The 25630-nt window shown below is 48.2% G+C and overlaps 1 protein-coding gene across 1 annotated transcript in view; it reads left to right on the top strand.

The window, feature by feature from the left end:
* The window catches only part of spop (speckle type BTB/POZ protein), a 66560-nt gene extending 42160 nt beyond the window's left edge, over positions 1 to 24400 (top strand). Inside the window, 4 exon segments of the mRNA XM_034539711.1 lie at positions 21239 to 21346; positions 21348 to 21382; positions 24255 to 24369; positions 24371 to 24400. Of these exon segments, the coding sequence (XP_034395602.1) occupies positions 21239 to 21346; positions 21348 to 21382; positions 24255 to 24369; positions 24371 to 24400 (288 nt within the window).
* Positions 24401 to 25630: the final 1230 nt, after the last annotated feature.

Here is a 25630-nt window from a genome sequence, read left to right as displayed (position 1 = left end):
CTCACTGTGTGTTCCTCACTGCGTGTTTCACTGTGTGTTCCTCACTGTGTGTTCCTGTGTGTGTTCCTCACTGTGTGTTCCACTGTGTGTTCCTCACTGTGTGTTCCTCACTGTGTGTTCCTCACTCTGTGTTCCACTGTGTGTTCCTCACTGTGTGTTCCACTGTGTGTTCCTCACTGCGTGTTCCACTGTGTGTTCCACTCTGTGTTCCTCACTGCGTGTTCCACTGTGTGTTCCTCACTGCGTGTTCCATTGTGTGTTCCTCACTGTGTGTTCCTCACTGTGTGTTCCTGTGTGTGTTCCTCACTGTGTGTTCCACTGTGTTCCACTGTGTGTTCCTCGCTGTGTGTTCCACTGTGTGTTCCTCACTGTGTGTTCCTCACTGTGTGTTCCTCACTGTGTGTTCCTCACTGCGTGTTTCACTGTGTGTTCCTCACTGTGTGTTCCTGTGTGTGTTCCTCACTGTGTGTTCCACTGTGTGTTCCTCACTGTGTGTTCCTCACTGTGTGTTCGTCACTGTGTGTTCCTCACTGTGTGTTCCTCAATTTGTGTTCCTGTGTGTGTTCCTTACTGTGTGTTCCTCACTGTGTGTTCCTCACTGTGTGTTCCTCACTCTGTGTTCCACTGTGTGTTCCTCACTGTGTGTTCCACTGTGTGTTCCTCACTGTGTGTTCCACTGTGTGTTCCTCACTGCGTGTTCCACTGTGTGTTCCACTCTGTGTTCCTCACTGCGTGTTCCACTGTGTGTTCCTCACTGCGTGTTCCATTGTGTGTTCCTCACTGTGTGTTCCTCACTGTGTGTTCCTGTGTGTGTTCCTCACTGTGTGTTCCACTGTGTTCCACTGTGTGTTCCTCGCTGTGTGTTCCACTGTGTGTTCCTCACTGTGTGTTCCTCACTGTGTGTTCCACTGTGTGTTCCTGTGTGTGTTCCTCACTGTGTGTTCCTCACTGTGTGTTCCACTGTGTGTTCCACTGTGTGTTCCTCACTGTGTGTTCCACTGTGTGTTCCTCATTGTGTGTTCAACTGTGTGTTCCTGTGTGTGTTCCTCACTGCGTGTTCCGCTGTGTGTTCCTCACTGTGTGTTCCACTGTGTGTTCCTCACTGTGTGTTTCTCACTGTGTGTTCCTCACTGTGTGTTCCTCACTGTGTGTTCCTCACTGTGTGTTCCACTGTGTGTTCCTCACTGTGTGTTCCTGTGTGTGTTCCTCACTGCGTGTTCCACTGTGTGTTCCTCACTGTGTGTTCCACTGTGTGTTCCTCACTGTGTGTTCCTGTGTGTGTTCCTCACTGCGTGTTCCACTGTGTGTTCCTCACTGTGTGTTCCACTGTGTGTTCCTCACTGTGTGTTCCACTGTGTGTTCCTCACTGTGTGTTTTAATGTGTGTTCCTGTGTGTGTTCCTCACTGCGTGTTCCTCACTGTGTGTTCCTCACTGTGTGTTCCACTGTGTGTTCCTCACTGTGTGTTCCACTGTGTGTTCCTCAATGTGTGTTCCTGTGTGTGTTCCTCACTGTGTGTTCCACTGTATGTTACTCACTGTGTGTGCCACTGTGTGTTCCTCACTGCGTGTTCCTCACTTTGTGTTCCTGTGTGTGTTCCTCACTGTGTGTTCCACTGTGTGTTCCTCACTGTGTGTTCCTGTGTGTGTTCCTCACTGTGTGTTTTCCTCACTGTGTGTTCCTCACTGTGTGTTCCACTGTGTGTTCCTCACTGTGTGTTCAACTGTGTGTTCCTCACTGTGTGTTTCTCACTGTGTGTTCCTCACTGTGTGTTCCACTGTGTGTTCCTCACTGTGTGTTCCTGTGTGTGTTCCTCACTGCGTGTTCCACTGTGTGTTCCTCACTGTGTGTTCCACTGTGTGTTCTTCACTGTGTGTTCCTCACTGTGTGTTCCTCACTGTGTGTTCCTGTGTGTGTTCCTCACTGTGTGTTCCTGTGTGTGTTCCTCACTGCGTGTTCCACTGTGTGTTCATCACTGCGTGTTCCACTGTGTGTTCCTCACTGTGTGTTCCACTGTGTGTTCCTCACTGTGTGTTCCTGTGTGTGTTCCTCACTGTGTGTTCCACTGTGTGTTCCTCACTGTGTGTTCCACTGTGTGTTCCTCACTGTGTGTTTCTCACTGTGTGTTCCTCACTGTGTGTTCCTCACTGTGTGTTCCACTGTGTGTTCCTCACTGTGTGTTCCTGTGTGTGTTCCTCACTGCGTGTTCCACTGTGTGTTCCTCACTGTGTGTTCCACTGTGTGTTCCTCACTGTGTGTTCCTGTGTGTGTTCCTCACTGCGTGTTCCACTGTGTGTTCCTCACTGTGTGTTCCACTGTGTGTTCCTCACTGTGTGTTCCTCACTGCGTGTTTCACTGTGTGTTCCTCACTGTGTGTTCCTGTGTGTGTTCCTCACTGTGTGTTCCTCACTGTGTGTTCGTCACTGTGTGTTCCTCACTGTGTGTTCCTCAATTTGTGTTCCTGTGTGTGTTCCTCACTGTGTGTTCCACTGTGTTCCACTGTGTGTTCCACTGTGTGTTCCTCGCTGTGTGTTCCACTGTGTGTTCCTCACTGTGTGTTCCTCACTGTGTGTTCCTCACTGTGTGTTCCACTGTGTGTTCCTGTGTGTGTTCCTCACTGTGTGTTCCTCACTGTGTGTTCCTCACTGTGTGTTCCACTGTGTGTTCCTCACTGTGTGTTCAACTGTGTGTTCCTGTGTGTGTTCCTCACTGCGTGTTCCGCTGTGTGTTCCTCACTGTGTGTTCCACTGTGTGTTCCTCACTGTGTGTTTCTCACTGTGTGTTCCTCACTGTGTGTTCCTCACTGTGTGTTCCTCACTGTGTGTTCCACTGTGTGTTCCTCACTGTGTGTTCAACTGTGTGTTCCTCACTGTGTGTTTCTCACTGTGTGTTCCTCACTGTGTGTTCCACTGTGTGTTCCTCACTGTGTGTTCCTGTGTGTGTTCCTCACTGCGTGTTCCACTGTGTGTTCCTCACTGTGTGTTCCACTGTGTGTTCCTCACTGTGTGTTCCACTGTGTGTTCCTCACTGTGTGTTCCTCACTGTGTGTTCCTGTGTGTGTTCCTCACTGTGTGTTCCTGTGTGTGTTCCTCACTGCGTGTTCCACTGTGTGTTCCTCACTGCGTGTTCCACTGTGTGTTCCTCACTGTGTGTTCCACTGTGTGTTCCTCACTGTGTGTTCCTGTGTGTGTTCCTCACTGTGTGTTCCACTGTGTGTTCCTCACTGTGTGTTCCTCACTGTGTGTTCCTCAATTTGTGTTCCTCTGTGTGTTCCTGTGTGTGGTCCTCACTGTGTGTTCCTCACTGTGTGTTCCTCACTCTGTGTTCCACTGTGTGGTCCTCACTGTGTGTTCCACTGTGTGTTCCTCACTGTGTGTTCCTGTGTGTGTTCCTCACTGTGTGTTCCACTGTGTGTTCCTCACTGTGTGTTTCACTGTGTGTTCCTCACTGTGTGTTCCACTGTGTGTTCCACTGTGTGTTCCTCACTGTGTGTTCCTCACTGTGTGTTCCACTGTGTGTTCCTCACTGTGTGTTCCACTGTGTGTTCCTTACTGTGTGTTCAACTGTGTGTTCCTGTGTGTGTTCCTCACTGCGTGTTCCTCACTGTGTGTTTCTCACTGTGTGTTCCTCACTGTGTGTTCCTCACTGTGTGTTCCACTGTGTGTTCCTCACTGTGTGTTCCTGTGTGTGTTCCTCACTGCGTGTTCCACTGTGTGTTCCTCACTGTGTGTTCCACTGTGTGTTCCTCACTGTGTGTTTCTCACTGTGTGTTCCTCACTGTGTGTTCCTCACTGTGTGTTCCACTGTGTGTTCCTCACTGTGTGTTCCTGTGTGTGTTCCTCACTGCGTGTTCCACTGTGTGTTCCTCACTGTGTGTTCCACTGTGTGTTCCTCACTGTGTGTTCCTGTGTGTGTTCCTCACTGCGTGTTCCACTGTGTGTTCCTCACTGTGTGTTCCACTGTGTGTTCCTCACTGTGTGTTCCTCACTGCGTGTTTCACTGTGTGTTCCTCACTGTGTGTTCCTGTGTGTGTTCCTCACTGTGTGTTCCACTGTGTGTTCCTCACTGTGTGTTCGTCACTGTGTGTTCCTCACTGTGTGTTCCTCAATTTGTGTTCCTGTGTGTGTTCCTTACTGTGTGTTCCTCACTGTGTGTTCCACTGTGTGTTCCTCACTGCGTGTTCCACTGTGTGTTCCTCACTGTGTGTCCCTCACTGTGTGTTCCTCATTGTGTGTTCCTCACTGTGTGTTCCACTGTGTGTTCCTCACTGTGTGTTCCACTGTGTGTTCCTCACTGCGTGTTCCACTATGTGTTCCTCACTGCGTGTTCCACTGTGTGTTCCTCACTGTGTGTTCCACTGTGTGTTCCTCACTATGTGTTCCACTGTGTGTTTCACTGCGTGTTCCTCACTGTGTGTTCCTCCCTGCGTGTTCCTCACTGTGTGTTCCTGTGTGTGTTCCTCACTGTGTGTTCCACTGTGTGTTCCTCACTGTGTGTTCCTGTGTGTGTTCCTCACTGTGTGTTCCTGTATGTGTTCCTCACTGTGTGTTCCACTGTGTGTTCCTCACTGTGTGTTCAACTGTGTGTTCCTCACTGTGTGTTTCTCACTGTGTGTTCCTCAATTTGTGTTCCTGTGTGTGTTCCTCACTGTCTGTTCCTCACTGCGTGTTTCACTGTGTGTTCCTCACTGCGTGTTCCTGTGTGTGTTCCTCACTGTGTGTTCCTCACTGTGTGTTCCTCAATTTGTGTTCCCCTGTGTGTTCCTTACTGTGTGTTCCTCACTGTGTGTTCCACTGTGTGTTCCACTGTGTGTTCCTCACTGTGTGTTCCACTGTGTGTTCCTCACTGCGTGTTCCACTGTGTGTTCCTCACTGCGTGTTCCACTGTGTGTTCCTCACTGTGTGTTCCTCACTGTGTGTTCCACTGTGTGTTCCACTGTGTGTTCCACTGTGTGTTCCTCGCTGTGTGTTCCACTGTGTGTTCCTCACTGTGTGTTCCTCACTGTGTGTTCCACTGTGTGTTCCTGTGTGTGTTCCTCACTGTGTGTTCCACTGTGTGTTACTCACTGTGTGTTCCACTGTTTGTTTCTCACTGTGTGTTCCACTGTGTGTTCCTCACTGCGTGTTCCACTGTGTGTTCCTCACTGCGTGTTCCACTGTGTGTTCCTCACTGTGTGTTCCACTGTGTGTTTCTCACCCTGTGTTCCACTGTGTGTTCCTTACTGTGTGTTCCTTACTGTGTGTTCCTCACTGTGTGTTCCTCACTGTGTGTTCCTCACTGTGTGTTCCTGTGTGTGTTCCTCACTGCGTGTTCCACTGTGTGTTCCTCACTGTGTGTTCCACTGTGTGTTCCTCACTGTGTGTTCCTCACTGTGTGTTCCTGTGTGTGTTCCTCACTGTGTGTTCCTCACTGTGTGTTCTTTACTGTGTGTTCCTGTGTGTGTTCCTCACTGCGTGTTCCACTGTGTGTTCCTCACTGTGTGTTCCACTGTGTGTTCCTCACTGTGTGTTCCTCACTGTGTGTTCCTGTGTGTGTTCCTCACTGTGTGTTCCTCACTGTGTGTTCCTGTGTGTGTTCCTCACTGTGTGTTCCTGTGTGTGTTCCTCACTGCGTGTTCCACTGTGTGTTCCTCACTGTGTGTTCCACTGTGTGTTCCTCACTGTGTGTTCCTCACTGTGTGTTCCTGTGTGTGTTCCTCACTGTGTGTTCCTCACTGTGTGTTTCTCACTGTGTGTTCCTGTGTGTGTTCCTCACTGCGTGTTCCACTGTGTGTTCCTCACTGTGTGTTCCACTGTGTGTTCCTCACTGTGTGTTCCTCACTGTGTGTTCCTGTGTGTGTTCCTCACTGTGTGTTCCTCACTGTGTGTTCCTGTGTGTGTTCCTCACTGTGTGTTCCTGTGTGTGTTCCTCACTGTGTCTTCCACTGTGTGTTCCACTGTGTGTTCCTCACTGTGTGTTCCACTGTGTGTTTCTTACTGTGTGTTCAACTGTGTGTTCCTGTGTGTGTTCCTCACTGCGTGTTCCTCACTGTGTGTTCCACTGTGTGTTCCTCACTGTGTGTTTCTCACTGTGTGTTCCTCACTGTGTGTTCCTCACTGTGTGTTCCACTGTGTGTTCCTCACTGTGTGTTCCTCACTGTGTGTTCCACTGTGTGTTCCTCACTGTGTGTTCCTGTGTGTGTTCCTCACTGCGTGTTCCACTGTGTGTTCCTCACTGTGTGTTCCACTGTGTGTTCCTTTACTGTGTGTTCCTGTGTGTGTTCCTCACTGCGTGTTCCACTGTGTGTTCCTCACTGTGTGTTCCACTGTGTGTTCCTCACTGTGTGTTCCTCACTGCGTGTTTCACTGTGTGTTCCTCACTGTGTGTTCCTGTGTGTGTTCCTCACTGTGTGTTCGTCACTGTGTGTTCGTCACTGTGTGTTCCTCACTGTGTGTTCCTCAATTTGTGTTCCTGTGTGTGTTCCTTACTGTGTGTTCCTCACTGTGTGTTCCTCACTGTGTGTTCCTCACTCTGTGTTCCACTGTGTGTTCCTCACTGTGTGTTCCACTGTGTGTTCCTCACTGTGTGTTCCTCACTGCGTGTTCCACTGTGTGTTCCTCACTGCGTGTTCCATTGTGTGTTCCTCACTGTGTGTTCCTCACTGTGTGTTCCTCACTGTGTGTTCCTGTGTGTGTTCCTCACTGTGTGTTCCACTGTGTTCCACTGTGTGTTCCACTGTGTTCCACTGTGTGTTCCTCGCTGTGTGTTCCACTGTGTGTTCCTCACTGTGTGTTCCTCACTGTGTGTTCCTCACTGTGTGTTCCACTGTGTGTTCCTGTGTGTGTTCCTCACTGTGTGTTCCTCACTGTGTGTTCCACTGTGTGTTCCACTGTGTGTTCCTCACTGTGTGTTCCACTGTGTGTTCCTCACTGTGTGTTCAACTGTGTGTTCCTGTGTGTGTTCCTCACTGCGTGTTCCGCTGTGTGTTCCTCACTGTGTGTTCCTCACTGTGTGTTCCACTGTGTGTTCCTCACTGTGTGTTTCTCACTGTGTGTTCCTCACTGTGTGTTCCTCACTGTGTGTTTCACTGTGTGTTCCACTGTGTGTTCCTCACTGTGTGTTTCACTGTGTGTTCCACTGTGTGTTCCTCACTGTGTGTTCCTGTGTGTGTTCCTCACTGCGTGTTCCTGTGTGTGTTCCTCACTGCGTGTTCCACTGTGTGTTCCTCACTGTGTGTTCCACTGTGTGTTCCTCACTGTGTGTTCAACTGTGTGTTCCTGTGTGTGTTCCTCACTGCGTGTTCCTCACTGTGTGTTCCTCACTGTGTGTTCCACTGTGTGTTCCTCACTGTGTGTTCCACTGTGTGTTCCTCAATGTGTGTTCCTGTGTGTGTTCCTCACTGTGTGTTCCTCACTGTGTGTTCCACTGTATGTTACTCACTGTGTGTGCCACTGTGTGTTCCTCACTGCGTGTTCCTCACTTTGTGTTCCTGTGTGTGTTCCTCACTGTGTGTTCCACTGTGTGTTCCTCACTGTGTGTTCCTGTGTGTGTTCCTCACTGTGTGTTCCTCACTGTGTGAATTCCTCACTGTGTGTTCCTCACTGTGTGTTCCACACTGTGTGTTCCACTGTGTGTTCCTCACTGTGTGTTCAACTGTGTGTTCCTCACTGTGTGTTTCTCACTGTGTGTTCCTCACTGTGTGTTCCACTGTGTGTTCCTCACTGTCTGTTCCTGTGTGTGTTCCTCACTGCGTGTTCCACTGTGTGTTCCTCACTGTGTGTTCCTCACTGTGTGTTCCTCACTGTGTGTTCCTCACTGTGTGTTCCTCACTGTGTGTTCCTCAATTTGTGTTCCTGTGTGTGTTCCTTACTGTGTGTTCCTCACTGTGTGTTCCACTGTGTGTTCCTCACTGTGTGTTCCACTGTGTGTTCCTCACTGCGTGTTCCACTGTGTGTTCCTCACTGCGTGTTCCACTGTGTGTTCCTCACTGCGTGTTTCATTGTGTGTTCCTCACTGTGTGTTCCTCACTGTGTGTTCCTGTGTGTGTTCCTCACTGTGTGTTCCACTGTGTGTTCCTCAATTTGTGTTCCTGTGTGTGTTCCTTACTGTGTGTTCCTCACTGTGTGTTCCTCACTGTGTGTTCCTCACTCTGTGTTCCTCAATTTGTGTTCCTGTGTGTGTTCCTTACTGTGTGTTCCTGTGTGTGTTCCTTACTGTGTGTTCCTCACTGTGTGTTCCTCACTCTGTGTTCCACTGTGTGTTCCTCACTGTGTGTTCCACTGTGTGTTCCTCACTGTGTGTTCCTCACTGTGTGTTCCATTGTGTGTTCCTCACTGCGTGTTCCACTGTGTGTTCCTCACTGCGTGTTCCATTGTGTGTTCCTCACTGTGTGTTCCTCACTGTGTGTTCCTCACTGTGTGTTCCTGTGTGTGTTCCTCACTGTGTGTTCCACTGTGTGTTCCTCGCTGTGTGTTCCTCACTGTGTGTTCCTCACCGTGTGTTCCTCACTGTGTGTTCCACTGTGTCTTCCTGTGTGTGTTCCTCACTGTGTGTTCCTCACTGTGTGTTCCACTGTGTGTTCCTCACTGTGTGTTCAACTGTGTGTTCCTGTGTGTGTTCCTCACTGCGTGTTCCACTGTGTGTTCCTCACTGTGTGTTTCTCACTGTGTGTTTCTCACTGTGTGTTCCTCACTGTGTGTTCCTCACTGTGTGTTCCACTGTGTGTTCCTCACTGTGTTCCTGTGTGTGTTCCTCACTGCGTGTTCCACTGTGTGTTCCTCACTGTGTGTTCCTCACTGTGTGTTCCACTGTGTGTTCCTCACTGCGTGTTCCACTGTGTGTTCCTCACTGTGTGTTCCACTGTGTGTTCCTCACTGTGTGTGTTCCTCACTGCGTGTTCCACTGTGTGTTCCTCACTGTGTTCCACTGTGTGTTCCTCACTGTGTGTTCCTGTGTGTGTTCCTCACTGTGTGTTCCACTGTGTGTTCCTCACTGTGTGTTCCTCACTCTGTGTTCCACTGTGTGTTCCTCACTGTGTGTTCCACTGTGTGTTCCTCACTGTGTGTTCCACTGTGTGTTCCTCACTGTGTGTTCCTGTGTGTGTTCCTCACTGTGTGTTCCACTGTGTGTTTCTCACTGTGTGTTCCACTGTGTGTTCCTCACTGTGTGTTCCTCACTGTGTGTTCCACTGTGTGTTCCTCACTGTGTGTTCCTGTGTGTGTTCCTCACTGTGTGTTCCTCACTCTGTGTTCCACTGTGTGTTCCTCACTGTGTGTTCCACTGTGTGTTCCTCACTGTGTGTTCCACTGTGTGTTCTTTACTGCGTGTTCCACTGTGTGTTCCTCACAGCGTGTTCCACTGTGTGTTCCTCACTGTGTGTTCCTCACTGTGTGTTCCTCACTGTGTGTTCCTCACTGCGTGTTTCACTGTGTGTTCCTCACTGTGTGTTCCTGTGTGTGTTCCTCACTGTGTGTTCCACTGTGTGTTCCTCACTGTGTGTTCGTCACTGTGTGTTCCTCACTGTGTGTTCCTCAATTTGTGTTCCTGTGTGTGTTCCTTACTGTGTGTTCCTCACTGTGTGTTCCTCACTGTGTGTTCCTAACTCTGTGTTCCACTGTGTGTTCCTCACTGTGTGTTCCTCAATTTGTGTTCCTGTGTGTGTTCCTTACTGTGTGTTCCTCACTGTGTGTTCCTCACTGTGTGTTCCTCACTCTGTGTTCCACTGTGTGTTCCTCACTGTGTGTTCCACTGTGTGTTCCTCACTGTGTGTTCCACTGTGTGTTCCACTGTGTGTTCCTCACTGTGTGTTCCACTGTGTGTTCCTCACTGCGTGTTCCACTGTGTGTTCCTCACTGCGTGTTCCATTGTGTGTTCCTCACTGTGTGTTCCTCACTGTGTGTTCCTCACTGTGTGTTCCTCACTGTGTGTTCCTCACTGTGTGTTCCTGTGTGTGTTCCTCACTGTGTGTTCCACTGTGTTCCACTGTGTGTTCCTCGCTGTGTGTTCCTCACTGTGTGTTCCTCACTGTGTGTTCCACTGTGTCTTCCTGTGTGTGTTCCTCACTGTGTGTTCCACTGTGTGTTCCTCACTGTGTGTTCCACTGTATGTTCCTCACTGTGTGTTCCACTATGTGTTCCTCACTGCGTGTTCCACTATGTGTTCCTCACTGCGTGTTCCACTGTGTGTTCCTCACTGTGTGTTCCACTGTGTGTTCCTCACTATGTGTTCCACTGTGTGTTCCTTACTGTGTGTTCCTTACTGTGTGTTCCTCACTGTGTGTTCCTCACTGTGTGTTCCACTGTGTGTTCCTCACTGCGTGTTCCACTGTGTGTTCCTCACTGTGTGTTCCACTGTGTGTTCCTCACTGTGTGTGTTCCTCACTGCGTGTTCCACTGTGTGTTCCTCACTGTGTTCCACTGTGTGTTCCTCACTGTGTGTTCCTGTGTGTGTTCCTCACTGTGTGTTCCACTGTGTGTTCCTCACTGTGTGTTCCTCACTCTGTGTTCCACTGTGTGTTCCTCACTGTGTGTTCCACTGTGTGTTCCTCACTGTGTGTTCCTCACTGTGTGTTCCACTGTGTGTTCCTCACTGTGTGTTCCTGTGTGTGTTCCTCACTGTGTGTTCCTCACTCTGTGTTCCACTGTGTGTTCCTCACTGTGTGTTCCACTGTGTGTTCCTCACTGTGTGTTCCACTGTGTGTTCTTTACTGCGTGTTCCACTGTGTGTTCCTCACAGCGTGTTCCACTGTGTGTTCCTCACTGTGTGTTCCTCACTGTGTGTTCCTCACTGTGTGTTCCTCACTGTGTGTTCCTCACTGTGTGTTCCTCACTGTGTGTTCCTCACTGCGTGTTTCACTGTGTGTTCCTCACTGTGTGTTCCTGTGTGTGTTCCTCACTGTGTGTTCCACTGTGTGTTCCTCACTGTGTGTTCATAACTGTGTGTTCCTCACTGTGTGTTCCTCAATTTGTGTTCCTGTGTGTGTTCCTTACTGTGTGTTCCTCACTGTGTGTTCCTCACTGTGTGTTCCTCACTCTGTGTTCCACTGTGTGTTCCTCACTGTGTGTTCCTCAATTTGTGTTCCTGTGTGTGTTCCTTACTGTGTGTTCCTCACTGTGTGTTCCTCACTGTGTGTTCCTCACTCTGTGTTCCACTGTGTGTTCCTCACTGTGTGTTCCACTGTGTGTTCCTCACTGTGTGTTCCACTGTGTGTTCCACTGTGTGTTCCTCACTGTGTGTTCCACTGTGTGTTCCTCACTGCGTGTTCCACTGTGTGTTCCTCACTGCGTGTTCCATTGTGTGTTCCTCACTGTGTGTTCCTCACTGTGTGTTCCTCACTGTGTGTTCCTCACTGTGTGTTCCTGTGTGTGTTCCTCACTGTGTGTTCCACTGTGTTCCACTGTGTGTTCCTCGCTGTGTGTTCCTCACTGTGTGTTCCTCACTGTGTGTTCCTCACTGTGTGCTCCACTGTGTGTTCCTTACTGTGTGTTCCTCACTGTGTGTTCCTGTGTGTGTTCCTCACTGTGTGTTCCACTGTGTGTTCCTCACCGTGTGTTCCTGTGTGTGTTCCTCACTGTGTGTTCCTGTGTGTGTTCCTCACTTTGTGTTCCACTGTGTGTTTTTCACTGTGTGTCCCTCACTGTGTGTTCCTCACTGTGTGTTCCACTGTGTGTTCCACTGTGTGTTCCTCACTGTGTGTTCAACTGTGTGTTCCTGTGTGTGTTCCTCACTGCGTGTTCCACTGTGTGTTCCTCACTGTGTGTTCCACTGTGTGTTCCTCACTGTGTGTTCCACTGTGTGTTCTTTACTGCGTGTTCCACTGTGTGTTCCTCACAGCGTGTTCCACTGTGTGTTCCTCACTGTGTGTTCCTCACTGTGTGTTCCTCACTGTGTGTTCCTCACTGCGTGTTTCACTGTGTGTTCCTCACTGTGTGTTCCTGTGTGTGTTCCTCACTGTGTGTTCGTCACTGTGTGTTCCTCACTGTGTGTTCCTCAATTTGTGTTCCTGTGTGTGTTCCTTACTGTGTGTTCCTCACTGTGTGTTCCTCACTGTGTGTTCCACTGTGTGTTCCTCACTGTGTGTTCCACTGTGTGTTCCTCACTGTGTGTTCCACTGTGTGTTCCACTGTGTGTTCCTCACTGTGTGTTCCACTGTGTGTTCCTCACTGCGTGTTCCACTGTGTGTTCCTCACTGCGTGTTCCTCACTGTGTGTTCCTCACTGTGTGTTCCTCACTGTGTGTTCCTGTGTGTGTTCCTCACTGTGTGTTCCACTGTGTTCCACTGTGTGTTCTTTGCTGTGTGTTCCTCACTGTGTGTTCCTCACTGTGTGTTCCACTGTGTCTTCCTGTGTGTGTTCCTCACTGTGTGTTCCACTGTGTGTTCTTTACTGTGTGTTCCACTGTGTGTTCCTCACTGTGTGTTCCACTGTGTGTTCCTCACTGCGTGTTTCACTATGTGTTCCTCACTGCGTGTTCCACTGTGTGTTCCTCACTGTGTGTTCCACTGTGTGTTCCTCACTATGTGTTCCACTGTGTGTTCCTTACTGTGTGTTCCTTACTGTGTGTTCCTCACTGTGTGTTCCTCACTGTGTGTTCCTGTGTGTGTTCCTCACTGTGTGTTCCTCACTGTGTGTTCCTCACTGTGTGCTCCACTGTGTGTTCCTTACTGTGTGTTCCTCACTGTGTGTTCCTGTGTGTGTTCCTCACTGTGTGTTCCACTGTGTGTTCCTCACCGTGTGTTCCTGTGTGTGTTCCTCACTGTGTGTTCCTGTGTGTGTTCCTCACTTTGTGTTCCACTGTGTGTTTTTCACTGTGTGTCCCTCACTGTGTGTTCCTCACTGTGTGTTCCTCACTGTGTGTTCCACTGTGTGTTCCACTGTGTGTTCCTCACTGTGTGTTCCACTGTGTGTTCCTCACTGTGTGTTCAACTGTGTTTTCCTGTGTGTGTTCCTCACTGCGTGTTCCACTGTGTGTTCCTCACTGTGTGTTCCACTGTGTGTTCCTCACTGTGTGTTCCTCACTGTGTGTTCCACTGTGTGTTCCTCACTGTGTGTTCCTGTGTGTGTTCCTCACTGCGTGTTCCACTGTGTGTTCCTCACTGTGTGTTCCACTGTGTGTTCCTCACTGTGTGTTCTTGTGTGTGTTCCTCACTGCGTGTTCCACTGTGTGTTCCTCACTGTGTGTTCTTGTGTGTGTTCCACTGTGTGTTCTTGTGTGTGTTCCACTGTGTGTTCCTCACTGTGTGTTCCTCACTGTGTGTTCCACTGTGTGTTCCTCACTGTGTGTTCCACTGTGTGTTCCTCACTGTGTGTTCCTGTGTGTGTTCCTCACTGCGTGTTCCACTGTGAGTTCCTCACTGTGTGTTCCTCATTGTGTGTTCCTCACTGTGTGTTCCACTGTGTGTTCCTCACTGTGTGTTCTTTACTGCGTGTTCCACTGTGTGTTCCTCACTGTGTGTTCCTCTGTGTTTTCCTCACTGTGTGTTACACTGTGTGTTCCTCACTGCGTGTTCCACTGTGTGTTCCTCACTGTGTGTTCCACTGTGTGTTCCTCACTGTGTGTTCCTCACTGTGTGTTTCTGTGTGTGTTCCTCACTGTGTGTTCCACTTTGTGTTCCACTGTGTGTTCCTCACTGTGTGTTCTTGTGTGTGTTCCTCAATGTGTGTTCCTCACTGTGTGTTCCACTGTGTGTTCCTCACTGTGTGTTCCACTGTGTGTTCCTCACTGCGTGTTCCTCACTGCGTGTTCCTCACTGCGTGTTCCACTGTGTGTTCCTCACTGCGTGTTCCACTGTGTGTTCCTCACTGTGTGTTCCTCACTGTGTGTTTCTGTGTGTGTTCCTCACTGTGTGTTCCACTTTGTGTTCCACTGTGTGTTCCTCACTGTGTGTTCTTGTGTGTGTTCCTCACTGTGTGTTCCTCAATGTGTGTTCCTCACTGTGTGTTCCTGTGTGTGTTCCTCACTGTGTGTTCCTCAATGTGTGTTCCTCACTGTGTGTTCCACTGTGTGTTCCTCACTGTGTGTTCCACTGTGTGTTCCTCACTGCGTGTTCCTCACTGCGTGTTCCACTGTGTTTTCCTCACTGTGTGTTCCTCACTGTGTGTTCCTCACTGTGTGTTCCTCACTTTGTGTTCCTCACTGTGTGTTCCTCACTGTGTGTTCCACTGTGTGTTCCTCACTGTGTGTTCCACTGTGTGTTCCTCACTGCGTGTTCCACTGTGTGTTCCTCACTGCGTGTTCCACTGTGTGTTCCTTACTGTGTGTTCCTCACTGTGTGTTCCTCACTGTGTGTTCCTCACTGTGTGTTCCACTGTGTGTTCCTCACTGTGTGTTTCTCACTGTGTGTTCCACTGTGTGTTTCTCACTGTGTGTTCCTGTGTGTGTTCCTCACTGCGTGTTCCACTGTGTGTTCCTCATTGCGTGTTCCACTGTGTGTTCCTCACTGTGTGTTCCTTACTGTGTGTTCCTCACTGTGTGTTCCTGTGTGTGTTCCTCACTGTGTGTTCCACTGTGTGTTCCTCACTGTGTGTTCCTCACTGTGTGTTCCTGTGTGTGTTCCTCACTGTGTGTTCCTCACTGTGTGTTCCTGTGTGTGTTCCTCACTTTGTGTTCCACTGTGTGTTCTTCACTGTGTGTCCCTCACTGTGTGTTCCTCACTGTGTGTTCCTCATTGTGTGTTTCTGTGTGTGTTCCTCACTGTGTGTTCCACTTTGTGTTCCACTGTGTGTTCCTCACTGTGTGTTCCTCACGGTGTGTTCCTGTGTGTGTTCCTCACTGTGTGTTCCTCACTGTGTGTTCCTCAATGTGTGTTCCTCACTGTGTGTTCCACTGTGTGTTCCTCACTGTGTGTTCCACTGTGTGTTCCTCACTGCATGTTCCACTGTGTGTTCCTTACTGCGTGTTCCACTGTGTTTTCCTCACTGTGTGTTCCTCACTGTGTGTTCCTCACTGTGTGTTCCACTGTGTGTTCCTCACTTTGTGTTCCTGTTTGTGTTCCTCACTGTGTGTTCCTCACTGTGTGTTCCACTGTGTGTTCCTCACTGTGTGTTCCACTGTGTGTTCCTCACTGCGTGTTCCACTTTGTGTTCCACTGTGTGTTCCTCACTGTGTGTTCTTGTGTGTGTTCCTCACTGTGTGTTCCTCACTGTGTGTTCCTGTGTGTGTTCCTCACTGTGTGTTCCTCACTGTGTGTTCCTCAATGTGTGTTCCTCACTGTGTGTTCCACTGTGTGTTCCTCACTGTGTGTTCCACTGTGTGTTCCTCACTGCGTGTTCCACTGTGTGTTCCTTACTGCGTGTTCCACTGTGTTTTCCTCACTGTGTGTTCCTCACTGTGTGTTCCTCACTGTGTGTTCCTCACTGTGTGTTCCTCACTGTGTGTTCCACTGTGTGTTCCTCACTGTGTGTTCCTGTGTGTGTTCCTCACTGTGTGTTCCTTACTGTGTGTTCCTGTGTGTGTTCCTCACTTTGTGTTCCACTGTGTGTTCTTCACTGTGTGTCCCTCACTGTGTGTTCCTCACTGTGTGTTCCTCACTGTGTGTTTCTGTGTGTGTTCCTCACTGTCTGTTCCACTTTGTGTTCCACTGTGTGTTCCTCACTGTGTGTTCTTGTTTGTGTTCCTCACTGTGTGTTCCTGTGTGTGCTCCTCACTGTGTGTTCCTCACTGTGTGTTCCTCAATGTGTGTTCCTCACTGTGTGTTCCACTGTGTGTTCCTCACTGTGTGTTCCACTGTGTGTTCCTCACTGCGTGTTCCACTGTGTGTTCCTTACTGCGTGTTCCACTGTGTGTTCCTCACTGTGTGTTCCTCACTGTGTGTTCCTCACTGTGTGTTCCACTGTGTGTGTTCCTCACTTTGTGTTCCACTGTGTGTTTTTCACTGTGTGTCCCTCACTGTGTGTTCCTCACTGTGTGTTCCACTGTGTGTTCCACTGTGTGTTCCTCACTGTGTGTTCCACTGTGTGTTTCTCACTGTGTGTTCAACTGTGTGTTCCTGTGTGTGTTCCTCACTGCGTGTTCCACTGTGTGTTCCTCACTGTGTGTTCCACTGTGTGTTCCTCACTGTGTGTTCCACTGTGTGTTCTTTACTGCGTGTTCCACTGTGTGTTCCTCACAGCGTGTTCCACTGTGTGTTCCTCACTGTGTGTTCCTCACTGTGTGTTCCTCACTGTGTGTTCCTCACTGCGTGTTTCACTGTGTGTTCCTCACTGTGTGTTCCTGTGTGTGTTCCTCACTGTGTGTTCGTCACTGTGTGTTCCTCACTGTGTGTTCCTCAATTTGTGTTCCTGTGTGTGTTCCTTACTGTGTGTTCCTCACTGTGTGTTCCTCACTGTGTGTTCCTCACTCTGTGTTCCACTGTGTGTTCCTCACTGTGTGTTCCACTGTGTGTTCCTCACTGTGTGTTCCACTGTGTGTTCCACTGTGTGTTCCTCACTGTGTGTTCCACTGTGTGTTCCTCACTGCGTGTTCCTCACTGTGTGTTCCTCACTGTGTGTTCCTCACTGTGTGTTCCTGTGTGTGTTCCTCACTGTGTGTTCCACTGTGTGTTCTTTGCTGTGTGTTCCTCACTGTGTGTTCCTTACTGTGTGTTCCACTGTGTCTTCCTGTGTGTGTTCCTCACTGTGTGTTCCACTGTGTGTTCTTTACTGTGTGTTCCACTGTGTGTTCCTCACTGTGTGTTCCACTGTGTGTTCCTCACTGCGTGTTTCACTATGTGTTCCTCACTGCGTGTTCCACTGTGTGTTCCTCACTGTGTGTTCCACTGTGTGTTCCTCACTATGTGTTCCACTGTGTGTTCCTTACTGTGTGTTCCTTACTGTGTGTTCCTCACTGTGTGTTCCTCACTGTGTGTTCCTGTGTGTGTTCCTCACTGTGTGTTCCTCACTGTGTGCTCCACTGTGTGTTCCTTACTGTGTGTTCCTCACTGTGTGTTCCTGTGTGTGTTCCTCACTGTGTGTTCCACTGTGTGTTCCTCACCGTGTGTTCCTGTGTGTGTTCCTCACTGTGTGTTCCTGTGTGTGTTCCTCACTTTGTGTTCCACTGTGTGTTTTTCACTGTGTGTCCCTCACTGTGTGTTCCTCACTGTGTGTTCCTCACTGTGTGTTCCACTGTGTGTTCCACTGTGTGTTCCTCACTGTGTGTTCCACTGTGTGTTCCTCACTGTGTGTTCCTGTGTGTGTTCCTCACTGCGTGTTCCACTGTGTGTTCCTCACTGTGTGTTCCACTGTGTGTTCCTCACTGTGTGTTCCTCACTGTGTGTTCCACTGTGTGTTCCACTGTGTGTTCCTCACTGTGTGTTCCTGTGTGTGTTCCTCACTGCGTGTTCCACTGTGTGTTCCTCACTGTGTGTTCCACTGTGTGTTCCTCACTGTGTGTTCTTGTGTGTGTTCCTCACTGCGTGTTCCACTGTGTGTTCCTCACTGTGTGTTCTTGTGTGTGTTCCACTGTGTGTTCTTGTGTGTGTTCCACTGTGTGTTCCTCACTGTGTGTTCCTCACTGTGTGTTCCACTGTGTGTTCCTCACTGTGTGTTCCACTGTGTGTTCCTCACTGTGTGTTCCTGTGTGTGTTCCTCACTGCGTGTTCCACTGTGAGTTCCTCACTGTGTGTTCCTCAGTGTGTGTTCCGCACTGTGTGTTCCACTGTGTGTTCCTCACTGTGTGTTCTTTACTGCGTGTTCCACTGTGTGTTCCTCACTGTGTGTTCCTCTGTGTTTTCCTCACTGTGTGTTACACTGTGTGTTCCTCACTGTGTGTTCCTCACTGCGTGTTCCACTGTGTGTTCCTCACTGTGTGTTCCACTGTGTGTTCCTCACTGTGTGTTCCTCACTGTGTCTTCCTGTGTGTGTTCCTCACTGTGTGTTTCTGTGTGTGTTCCTCACTGTGTGTTCCACTTTGTGTTCCACTGTGTGTTCCTCACTGTGTGTTCTTGTGTGTGTTCCTCAATGTGTGTTCCTCACTGTGTGTTCCACTGTGTGTTCCTCACTGTGTGTTCCACTGTGTGTTCCTCACTGCGTGTTCCTCACTGCGTGTTCCACTGTGTGTTCCTCACTGTGTGTTCCACTGTGTGTTCCTCACTGTGTGTTCCTCACTGTGTGTTCCTTACTGCGTGTTCCACTGTGTTTTCCTCACTGTGTGTTCCTCACTGTGTGTTCCTCACTGTGTGTTCCTCACTGTGTGTTCCTCACTGTGTGTTCCACTGTGTGTTCCTCACTTTGTGTTCCTGTTTGTGTTCCTCACTGTGTGTTCCTCACTGTGTGTTCCTCACTGTGTGTTCCTCACTGTGTGTTCCTCACTGTGTGTTCCTCACTGCGTGTTCCACTGTGTGTTCCTCACTGTGTGTTCCTCACTGTGTGTTCACTGTGTGTTCCTCACTGTGTGTTCCACTGTGTGTGTTCCTCACTGTGTGTTCCTCACTGTGTGTTCCTCACTGTGTGTTCCTCACTGTGTGTTCCACTGTGTGTTCCTCACTGTGTGTTCCACTGTGTGTTCCTCACTGCGTGTTCCACTGTGTGTTCCTTACTGCGTGTTCCACTGTGTTTTCCTCACTGTGTGTTCCTCACTGTGTGTTCCTCACTGTGTGTTCCTCACTGTGTGTTCCTCACTGTGTGTTCCTCACTTTGTGTTCCTGTTTGTGTTCCTCACTGTGTGTTCCTCACTGTGTGTTCCACTGTGTGTTCCTCACTGTGTGTTCCTCACTGTGTGTTCCTCAATGTGTGTTCCTCACTGTGTGTTCCACTGTGTGTTCCACTGTGTGTTCCTCACTGTGTGTTCCACTGTGTGTTCCTCACTGCGTGTTCCACTGTGTGTTCCTTACTGCGTGTTCCACTGTGTTTTCCTCACTGTGTGTTCCTCACTGTGTGTTCCTCACTGTGTGTTCCACTGTGTGTTCCTCACTTTGTGTTCCTGTTTGTGTTCCTCACTGTGTGTTCCTCACTGTGTGTTCCACTGTGTGTTCCTCACTGCGTGTTCCACTGTGTGTTCCTCACTGCGTGTTCCACTGTGTGTTCCTCATTATTTGTTCCACTGTGTGTTCCTTACTGTGTGTTCCTCACTGTGTGTTCCTCACTGTGTGTTCCTCAATGTGTGTTCCTCACTGTGTGTTCCACTGTGTGTTCCACTGTGTGTTCCTCACTGTGTGTTCCTCACTGTGTGTTCCACTGTGTGTTTCTCACTGTGTGTTCCTGTGTGTGTTCCTCACTGCGTGTTCCACTGTGTGTTCCTCACTGCGTGTTCCACTGTGTGTTCCTCACTGTGTGTTCCTTACTGTGTGTTCCTCACTGTGTGTTCCTGTGTGTGTTCCTCACTGTGTGTTCCTCACTGTGTGTTCCTCACTGTGTGTTCCTGTGTGTGTTCCTCACTTTGTGTTCCACTGTGTGTTCTTCACTGTGTGTCCCTCACTGTGTGTTCCTCACTGCGTGTTCCACTGTGTGTTCCTCACTTTGTGTTCCACTGTGTGTTCTTCACTGTGTGTCCCTCACTGTGTGTTCCTCACTGTGTGTTCCTCACTGTGTGTTCCTGTGTGTGTTCCTCACTTTGTGTTCCACTGTGTGTTCTTCACTGTGTGTCCCTCACTGTGTGTTCCTCACTGCGTGTTCCACTGTGTGTTCCTCACTGTGTCTTCCTGTGTGTGTTCCTCACTGTGTGTTCTTGTGTGTGTTCCTCACTGTGTGTTCCTCACTGTGTGTTCCTGTGTGTGTTCCTCACTGTGTGTTCCACTGTGTGTTCTTCACTCTTGTTCCTCACTGTGTGTTCCTCACTGTGTGTTCCACTGTGTGTTCCTCACTGTGTGTTCCACTGTGTGTTCCTCACTGCGTGTTCCACTGTGTGTTCCTCACTGCGTGTTCCACTGTGTGTTCCTTACTGTGTGTTTCACTGTGTGTTCCTCACTGTGTGTTCCTGTGTGTGTGTTCCTCACTCTGTGTTCCTGTGTGTGTGTTCCTCAATGTGTGTTCCTCTGTGTGTTCATCACTGTGTGTTCAACTGTGTGTTCCTCTGTGTGTTCCTCACTGTGTGTTCCTGTGTGTGTGTTCCTCAATGTGTGTTCCTCACTGTGTGTTTCTGTGTGTGTTTCTCACTGTGTGTTCCTGTGTGTGTTCCTTACTGTGTGTTCCTCACTGTGTGTTCCTCACTGTGTGTTCCTGTGTGTGTTCCTGTGTGTGTTCCTCTGTGTGTTCCTGTGTGTGTGTTCCTCACCGTGTGTTCCTCACCATGTGTTCCTGTGTGTTTGTTCCTCACCGTGTGTTCCTGTGTGTGTTCCTGTGTGTGTTCCTCACCGTGTGTTCCTCACCGTGTGTTCCTGTGTGTTTGTTCCTCACTGTGTGTTCCTGTGTGTGTTCCTGTGCTGACCCTGTACGCTCAAGGTTTCCTGCCTTTTCATCCCAAGCCGCTTATTTCGTCCAATTTTGCTCTCGCTATTTTTTAGCTTATTGTATTTGCTTGTATTAATAGTATCAAGCTGCAGATTGTGCAGTACGATTTATATTTCCCCCACCTTCATCAGCTAACAGGTTTGTTCCAATGTGTAGTGTCTAAAGCATCCAATTATACACTATTAGGTGTACTATTCGACCTATGATAGAGGCATGGCTCTTGGTACGGCAATGCCGGTATTAAGTTCAGGAAAACCACTTTTCAAGAACATGCACACATCCGTCAAATGATGTTCAGTGGCCTTTTTTTTGTCTTCAACCCAGCCACTGATTTGAATGTTGTCAGCTTATCTCAAGGAGAGAAATGTCGATATTTCTTCACCTTACTTCCGGCCGTCACGCTTGAAACCAAAATTGCAGTTCCAAATTAGTGCATTTCGAGTTTGGTGCCAGAGAACTCTTTGTTTCGCTTTCTTGTTGTCTTAAACAGTCTTAAAAATCCTAGCATAAGTTCAATTGAATGAACTCCTTTACATCATTAGCGTTAATAAAAAAACACGCTCAATATAAGAATCCCCTGAACCAGCATGACTCCTTCTGAAGTGTAAATGAATATGAGAGAAGAGTATTGTTCCTATAGCAATGTTATAATTAGTGGAAATAATTGTTCACCTCCTCAAGTGATCCCCTTTACCGACACCACTCCCCCGATCTGTCACTTTTCCTTCTCTCGGCCATATATTTTTTCTCTTATTCGATCTCAGTCTCGTTGGCGCCGCGGCGGAGTAATTCCGTGCCTCCGTAACCATTACACAGTGCGACAACAGTTGTTTGTGGCAGCGCGGTTTAAGTAATTTAGTTTAACCTGCTGTTCCCCTCGCTCTCCCTGTCAATTGGCAGTATGCTCTGGAGAGGCTGAAGGTGATGTGCGAGGACGCTCCGTGCACGAGTCTGAGTGCGGAGAACGCCGCGGAGGTCCTCGTCCTCGCCGACCTGCACTGCGCCGAGGCAGCTCAAGACGCAGGCCGTGGACTTCATCAACGAGTGAGTTGCACGCACTACTTCCCGCACTTATGCAAACTATATTTTGTTTCCTCTTTCACACACATACTAGCTTTTCCTCAAAGGAAGTCATTAATTTTCAGTGGGAGCAATTTTTGTCTCAGGAGGAAATTTAATTTAATCCCCCAGATTGGAGCATTTTGCTTCCGTATCATATTGAGCCATTTAGCGATAAAGCTCAGCTGCTGATGTTAATCATGTTGCAGGCATCCTGTTTGGGAAAGATGGGGCCTATTAGCATCAATGACTGCTATTTATGTCAACAGAGAGGTGATTGGCCCTGTATTTGAATTGCCTGTTGAAACAAAAAGCATTCTCTGTCACTACACACATTCATCACCGTCCCTCTGTTTTTTTTAGAGTTCTCTATCTTTGAGCCAGACACATTTTCCATCCCTTTTGTTCATCCCTCTGTCCTCTATTTACAGCTCTACTCCATCGCCTGGCCTTGATCCTGCATGGGCTCCTTCTCCCTCCCTCCTCCATTCACTCCCTTCTTCCTTCCTTCTCCTCTCTCCTCTCTCCCCTCTTGTTCTGTGCTTCAGAGCTCATGTATGCTTAAAGGTGTTCAGTAATGCAGATCTCTGCCCCTAGTCCCAGTCATTAATTGTGGTTATGGGCGTTATGACAGTTTAATTTGCTACAGTGTTGTTGTGGTGGTGGGAAAATTGGCCACGGGGGACTGCAGGCCAGCAAAGCGATATCAACCCTCCTCCTGCAGACACAATGGACAGCAACCAAAAAAAAATCAATTGAGAGGACGAATGTAGGAAACAGACAACACCAATAATCCTCCCCCCTCCCAGTCTTTATCCTACCTCTGTGTCATTTATTTACCCTCCTCAGGGATGTAGCACAGAGTAAAGCCACCCAGACACTCTTTATTCCCCTTGTTCAGAGATAATAATTTACCCACTTTTTTCTTAGCCCAACATGAATCTTAAAGGTCAGAGTAAATTCGCAGACTGCAAAGCCGCAATGTTGTGCAGTAATACGGAGGAAAGGCTTTTTAAGGCACATAATAAGGTACCCTTTTCCTGAAAGTATTGTGTCTTGATAGCGATGGTTTTCCTTCCAGTACGATGACCACTGTCTCCAGGTCATTTGGTCTCTTTTTTTAAAATGTACCTGCAACATCGCTGCTCCTCTCCCTCCCTCTGTCCCCTCCTGTCCTCTCTCTGCAGAGTTTCATTACTACCGCTCACCTCCCTGTTTTTTATTTATTTATTCATTTATTGCCTATCCCTGCCGCTTCCTCTCCTGCTGGTACCGCTCTCTTCGTTGCCTCAGCCTCAGCCCACTGGCCATTACTGCAAGCAGGGGTTCGCCTCCTCCACAGAGGCTTGGGTCACAGGTTGGCTGGAGGTCTGGAACTGCTGTGTGGACAGCATGTGAACACACACACACACACACATATGCCCAAGTGCCAAGAGTAGCCATGCCAAGACACAGACACATGTGAACACGCGCACACGCACGCATGCTGTTTGTTTATACACACACAACAAATCAAGAAAAATGTCATTAAAGGCCACTGAGCGGTGTGTGCGTGATAGTTCAGCGGGTGTCAGGAGGTTGGAGACCGCCACAGGGTCCGCTGGTGGCGGTCCGTGGGTGATGATGACCACCAGTAAAACTCATCAGCAATTAATGACAGAGAAGTGTTGTGGCGTTCTGGAATCCATTTGTTAATTATTGCTGTAGCTTTTCATTTTTTTAACTGGCGACCACAAATAAATCATGTGTAGTTCTTCGTTGATACTTTACTGCCATTTCTGCATCATCTTATATTATCTTGAATAGGTTAACCAGCCAAGACATATACATTTTTGATATTTCACAACTTAGTTTAATGCATGTGTTATTGAAAACGTATACCAAATTGCAGAATGTATGTTAGCCCTTCACATTAGATTCAGTGTAAAAAGTAGGCTACAACTATCAGAACATACGAACATTCAGGCTCCCTCATGTGGCTCAAAGGTGTACTGCAGATATAAATGTTAAACTAAAGACATTAGGACATAATTCCACCTGTGGTTCCCGACCCAGTCTGAAGTTAGCAGGTACACTTTGCAGATAATATCTATTTATTTATATTTGAATTAATAATAAAGTGCAAGGTCCATCAAACTGGCCACTCTGGTCAACATGTAATGAACTGAAATACAGCAGTTTATATAGACCTACTAAAATAGAAACAATTATAATAATACAAACGATATTACTCTAATTCAAGTTGATGTCGGAGCTCCCCAGGGGGGTCACAAAATAAATAAATAAACCTGATGGACTGTGAAGTAATAAACAACAAAGAAGATATTTTATTTAAATTGTGCGACACAACATGATTTTCCCTTTTTGTCTCACCCATTGTTCTTTCGAAATGGTGTGAAAATGCTGCTGAGCTCAAACTCCTCTAGCCTCTAAACAACAGCGCGTGACGGGATCATACATTTTTGGGTGTCTGATATGCGAAGAGGGGGTTGCAAGTAGGCATTGGTGAGAAAAAAGGGTCACAAGCAAAGTAGGTTTACAACCAGTGCTGTGAAGAATGTGATATGATGTGACTCAACAGACTTTCTGCATATTTGTGCCTTTTTTATTTATTTGTGTGATTCTTCTGAAGATTAACCTTTTGAGGTTAAATATTTAAAAATATAAAGTAAATAACAGCTCTGCCAGCTGGTATGACAAATCCTTAATGTCTCAGTTGCACTCCACACAGATGGACTCATACAATCCCAAGCGCTTGAGAAACTTGTTTATTCGTGTCCTTTTAGCTCCTTTCCTTAAACATTTTTTGGGACTTTCCTCTACTTACTATCTCCTCTCTTTGCTCTCTTCCTCTCAGTCACGCAGCTGATGTGATGGAGACGTCGAGCTGGAAGTCCATGGTGGCCTCTCGTCCTCACCTGGTTGCGGAGGCCTACCACTCCCTGGCCTCAGCTCAGTGCCCCTTCCTCGGCCCCCCCAAGGAAACGTCTCAAACAGTCCTAGCAGTCGGAGGGACTCTTCCTGTCCTCGCCCTGCTGCGTCCTCTTGTACCGGCAACCACCACATTGCTCCTTCCTACCAGTCCTCCTCTCTCTCTCTGACAGCACCCAGAGGTGCCCAAGACTGAAATCCAGGCCGACCAGAGAATTACAGGCCACATAGGAGGTACTCCACATCACTGTCGGTGGGGGGATGTGGTGAATGCCTTAAGATCTAAACCTGGATACGTTTGGATTGTAAACTCAAATCCTGCCGTGTTCCATCCTTTGGCCACGATATTGGAAAGCTACAGCCATAATCACATAATGAACTTCTGGCTGGGAAGGAAAAGTCAATGCTGAGTCCCTGTAAATACAATATTGTGTCAGTCTCGAGTGTTAAAGCCCAAACTGTGCTTGTAAAGTGAAGAGGATCAACCGACAGACAGTGAAAGACTATCGTTCCCATTGTTGGTGATTTGAACAGCGTTTGTAAAAAGTATTGTTTTGTGTTTTTTTTTTTTTTTTTTAGAGCACAAACAATTCACGGTTTGAATGAAAGAAAACAAACACAAACACGTTTTAATGTTCGCTATTCGACGTCTGCTTTCAGCTGGGCAGACGCGGCGCGGGCCGATCGAACTGATTGGTTGCCGTTCGAGGGGCAGTTTGAGGGGGGTCATTATGCCAGATTAACTGCCTGAAAGATCAGCGATTGGTTGGATTGATGGCATGTCAGAAAAGATGTGGTTGGCTGTCGTTCAGTTTGAGCCGTCCTATTTCCCACATGGCTTCTGTCAACACATCTGTTATCAACCGCACTGAGCTTGTTTTTAATGTTATTAAAGAAGTTAGATGTTGTGGCTTGACACACAGATCATAATGTCTGCTTCTTCCAGCCATCTGTGTCTCCATATCTTTTTTTGTTCTTCTTTTTTTTTTCTCCCTGCTTTCCATTCATATACCGCCTTTTTCTTTTTTTTTCGACGACGTCGGAGACGTCTTGTTTGAATTAACTTTATTGGAATCGTCACCGGACAAAATCGGCTCCAATCTATTAATTTGTGTGCGAGTAGCAAACGAGTTAAGACAATGTAAAGGACGAACAGTATCTGCCCTGCTTTCAAAAATAAATAAATAAACAGATCATGGAGAAAACATTTGTTTACTCAGCTTTTACAGCAGAACACTGAACCTACAAAACACAACAGTTTCAAATATTTTCTGTCCTTCATACATCTTACATTATTTCTCA

The sequence above is a fragment of the Cyclopterus lumpus genome, chromosome 8, assembly GCF_009769545.1.
Source record: "Cyclopterus lumpus isolate fCycLum1 chromosome 8, fCycLum1.pri, whole genome shotgun sequence".
NCBI classification, from domain to species: domain Eukaryota; kingdom Metazoa; phylum Chordata; class Actinopteri; order Perciformes; family Cyclopteridae; genus Cyclopterus; species Cyclopterus lumpus.
Note: the sequence above shows the minus strand (reverse complement) of the source record. Positions and strands in the feature narration are given on the sequence as shown.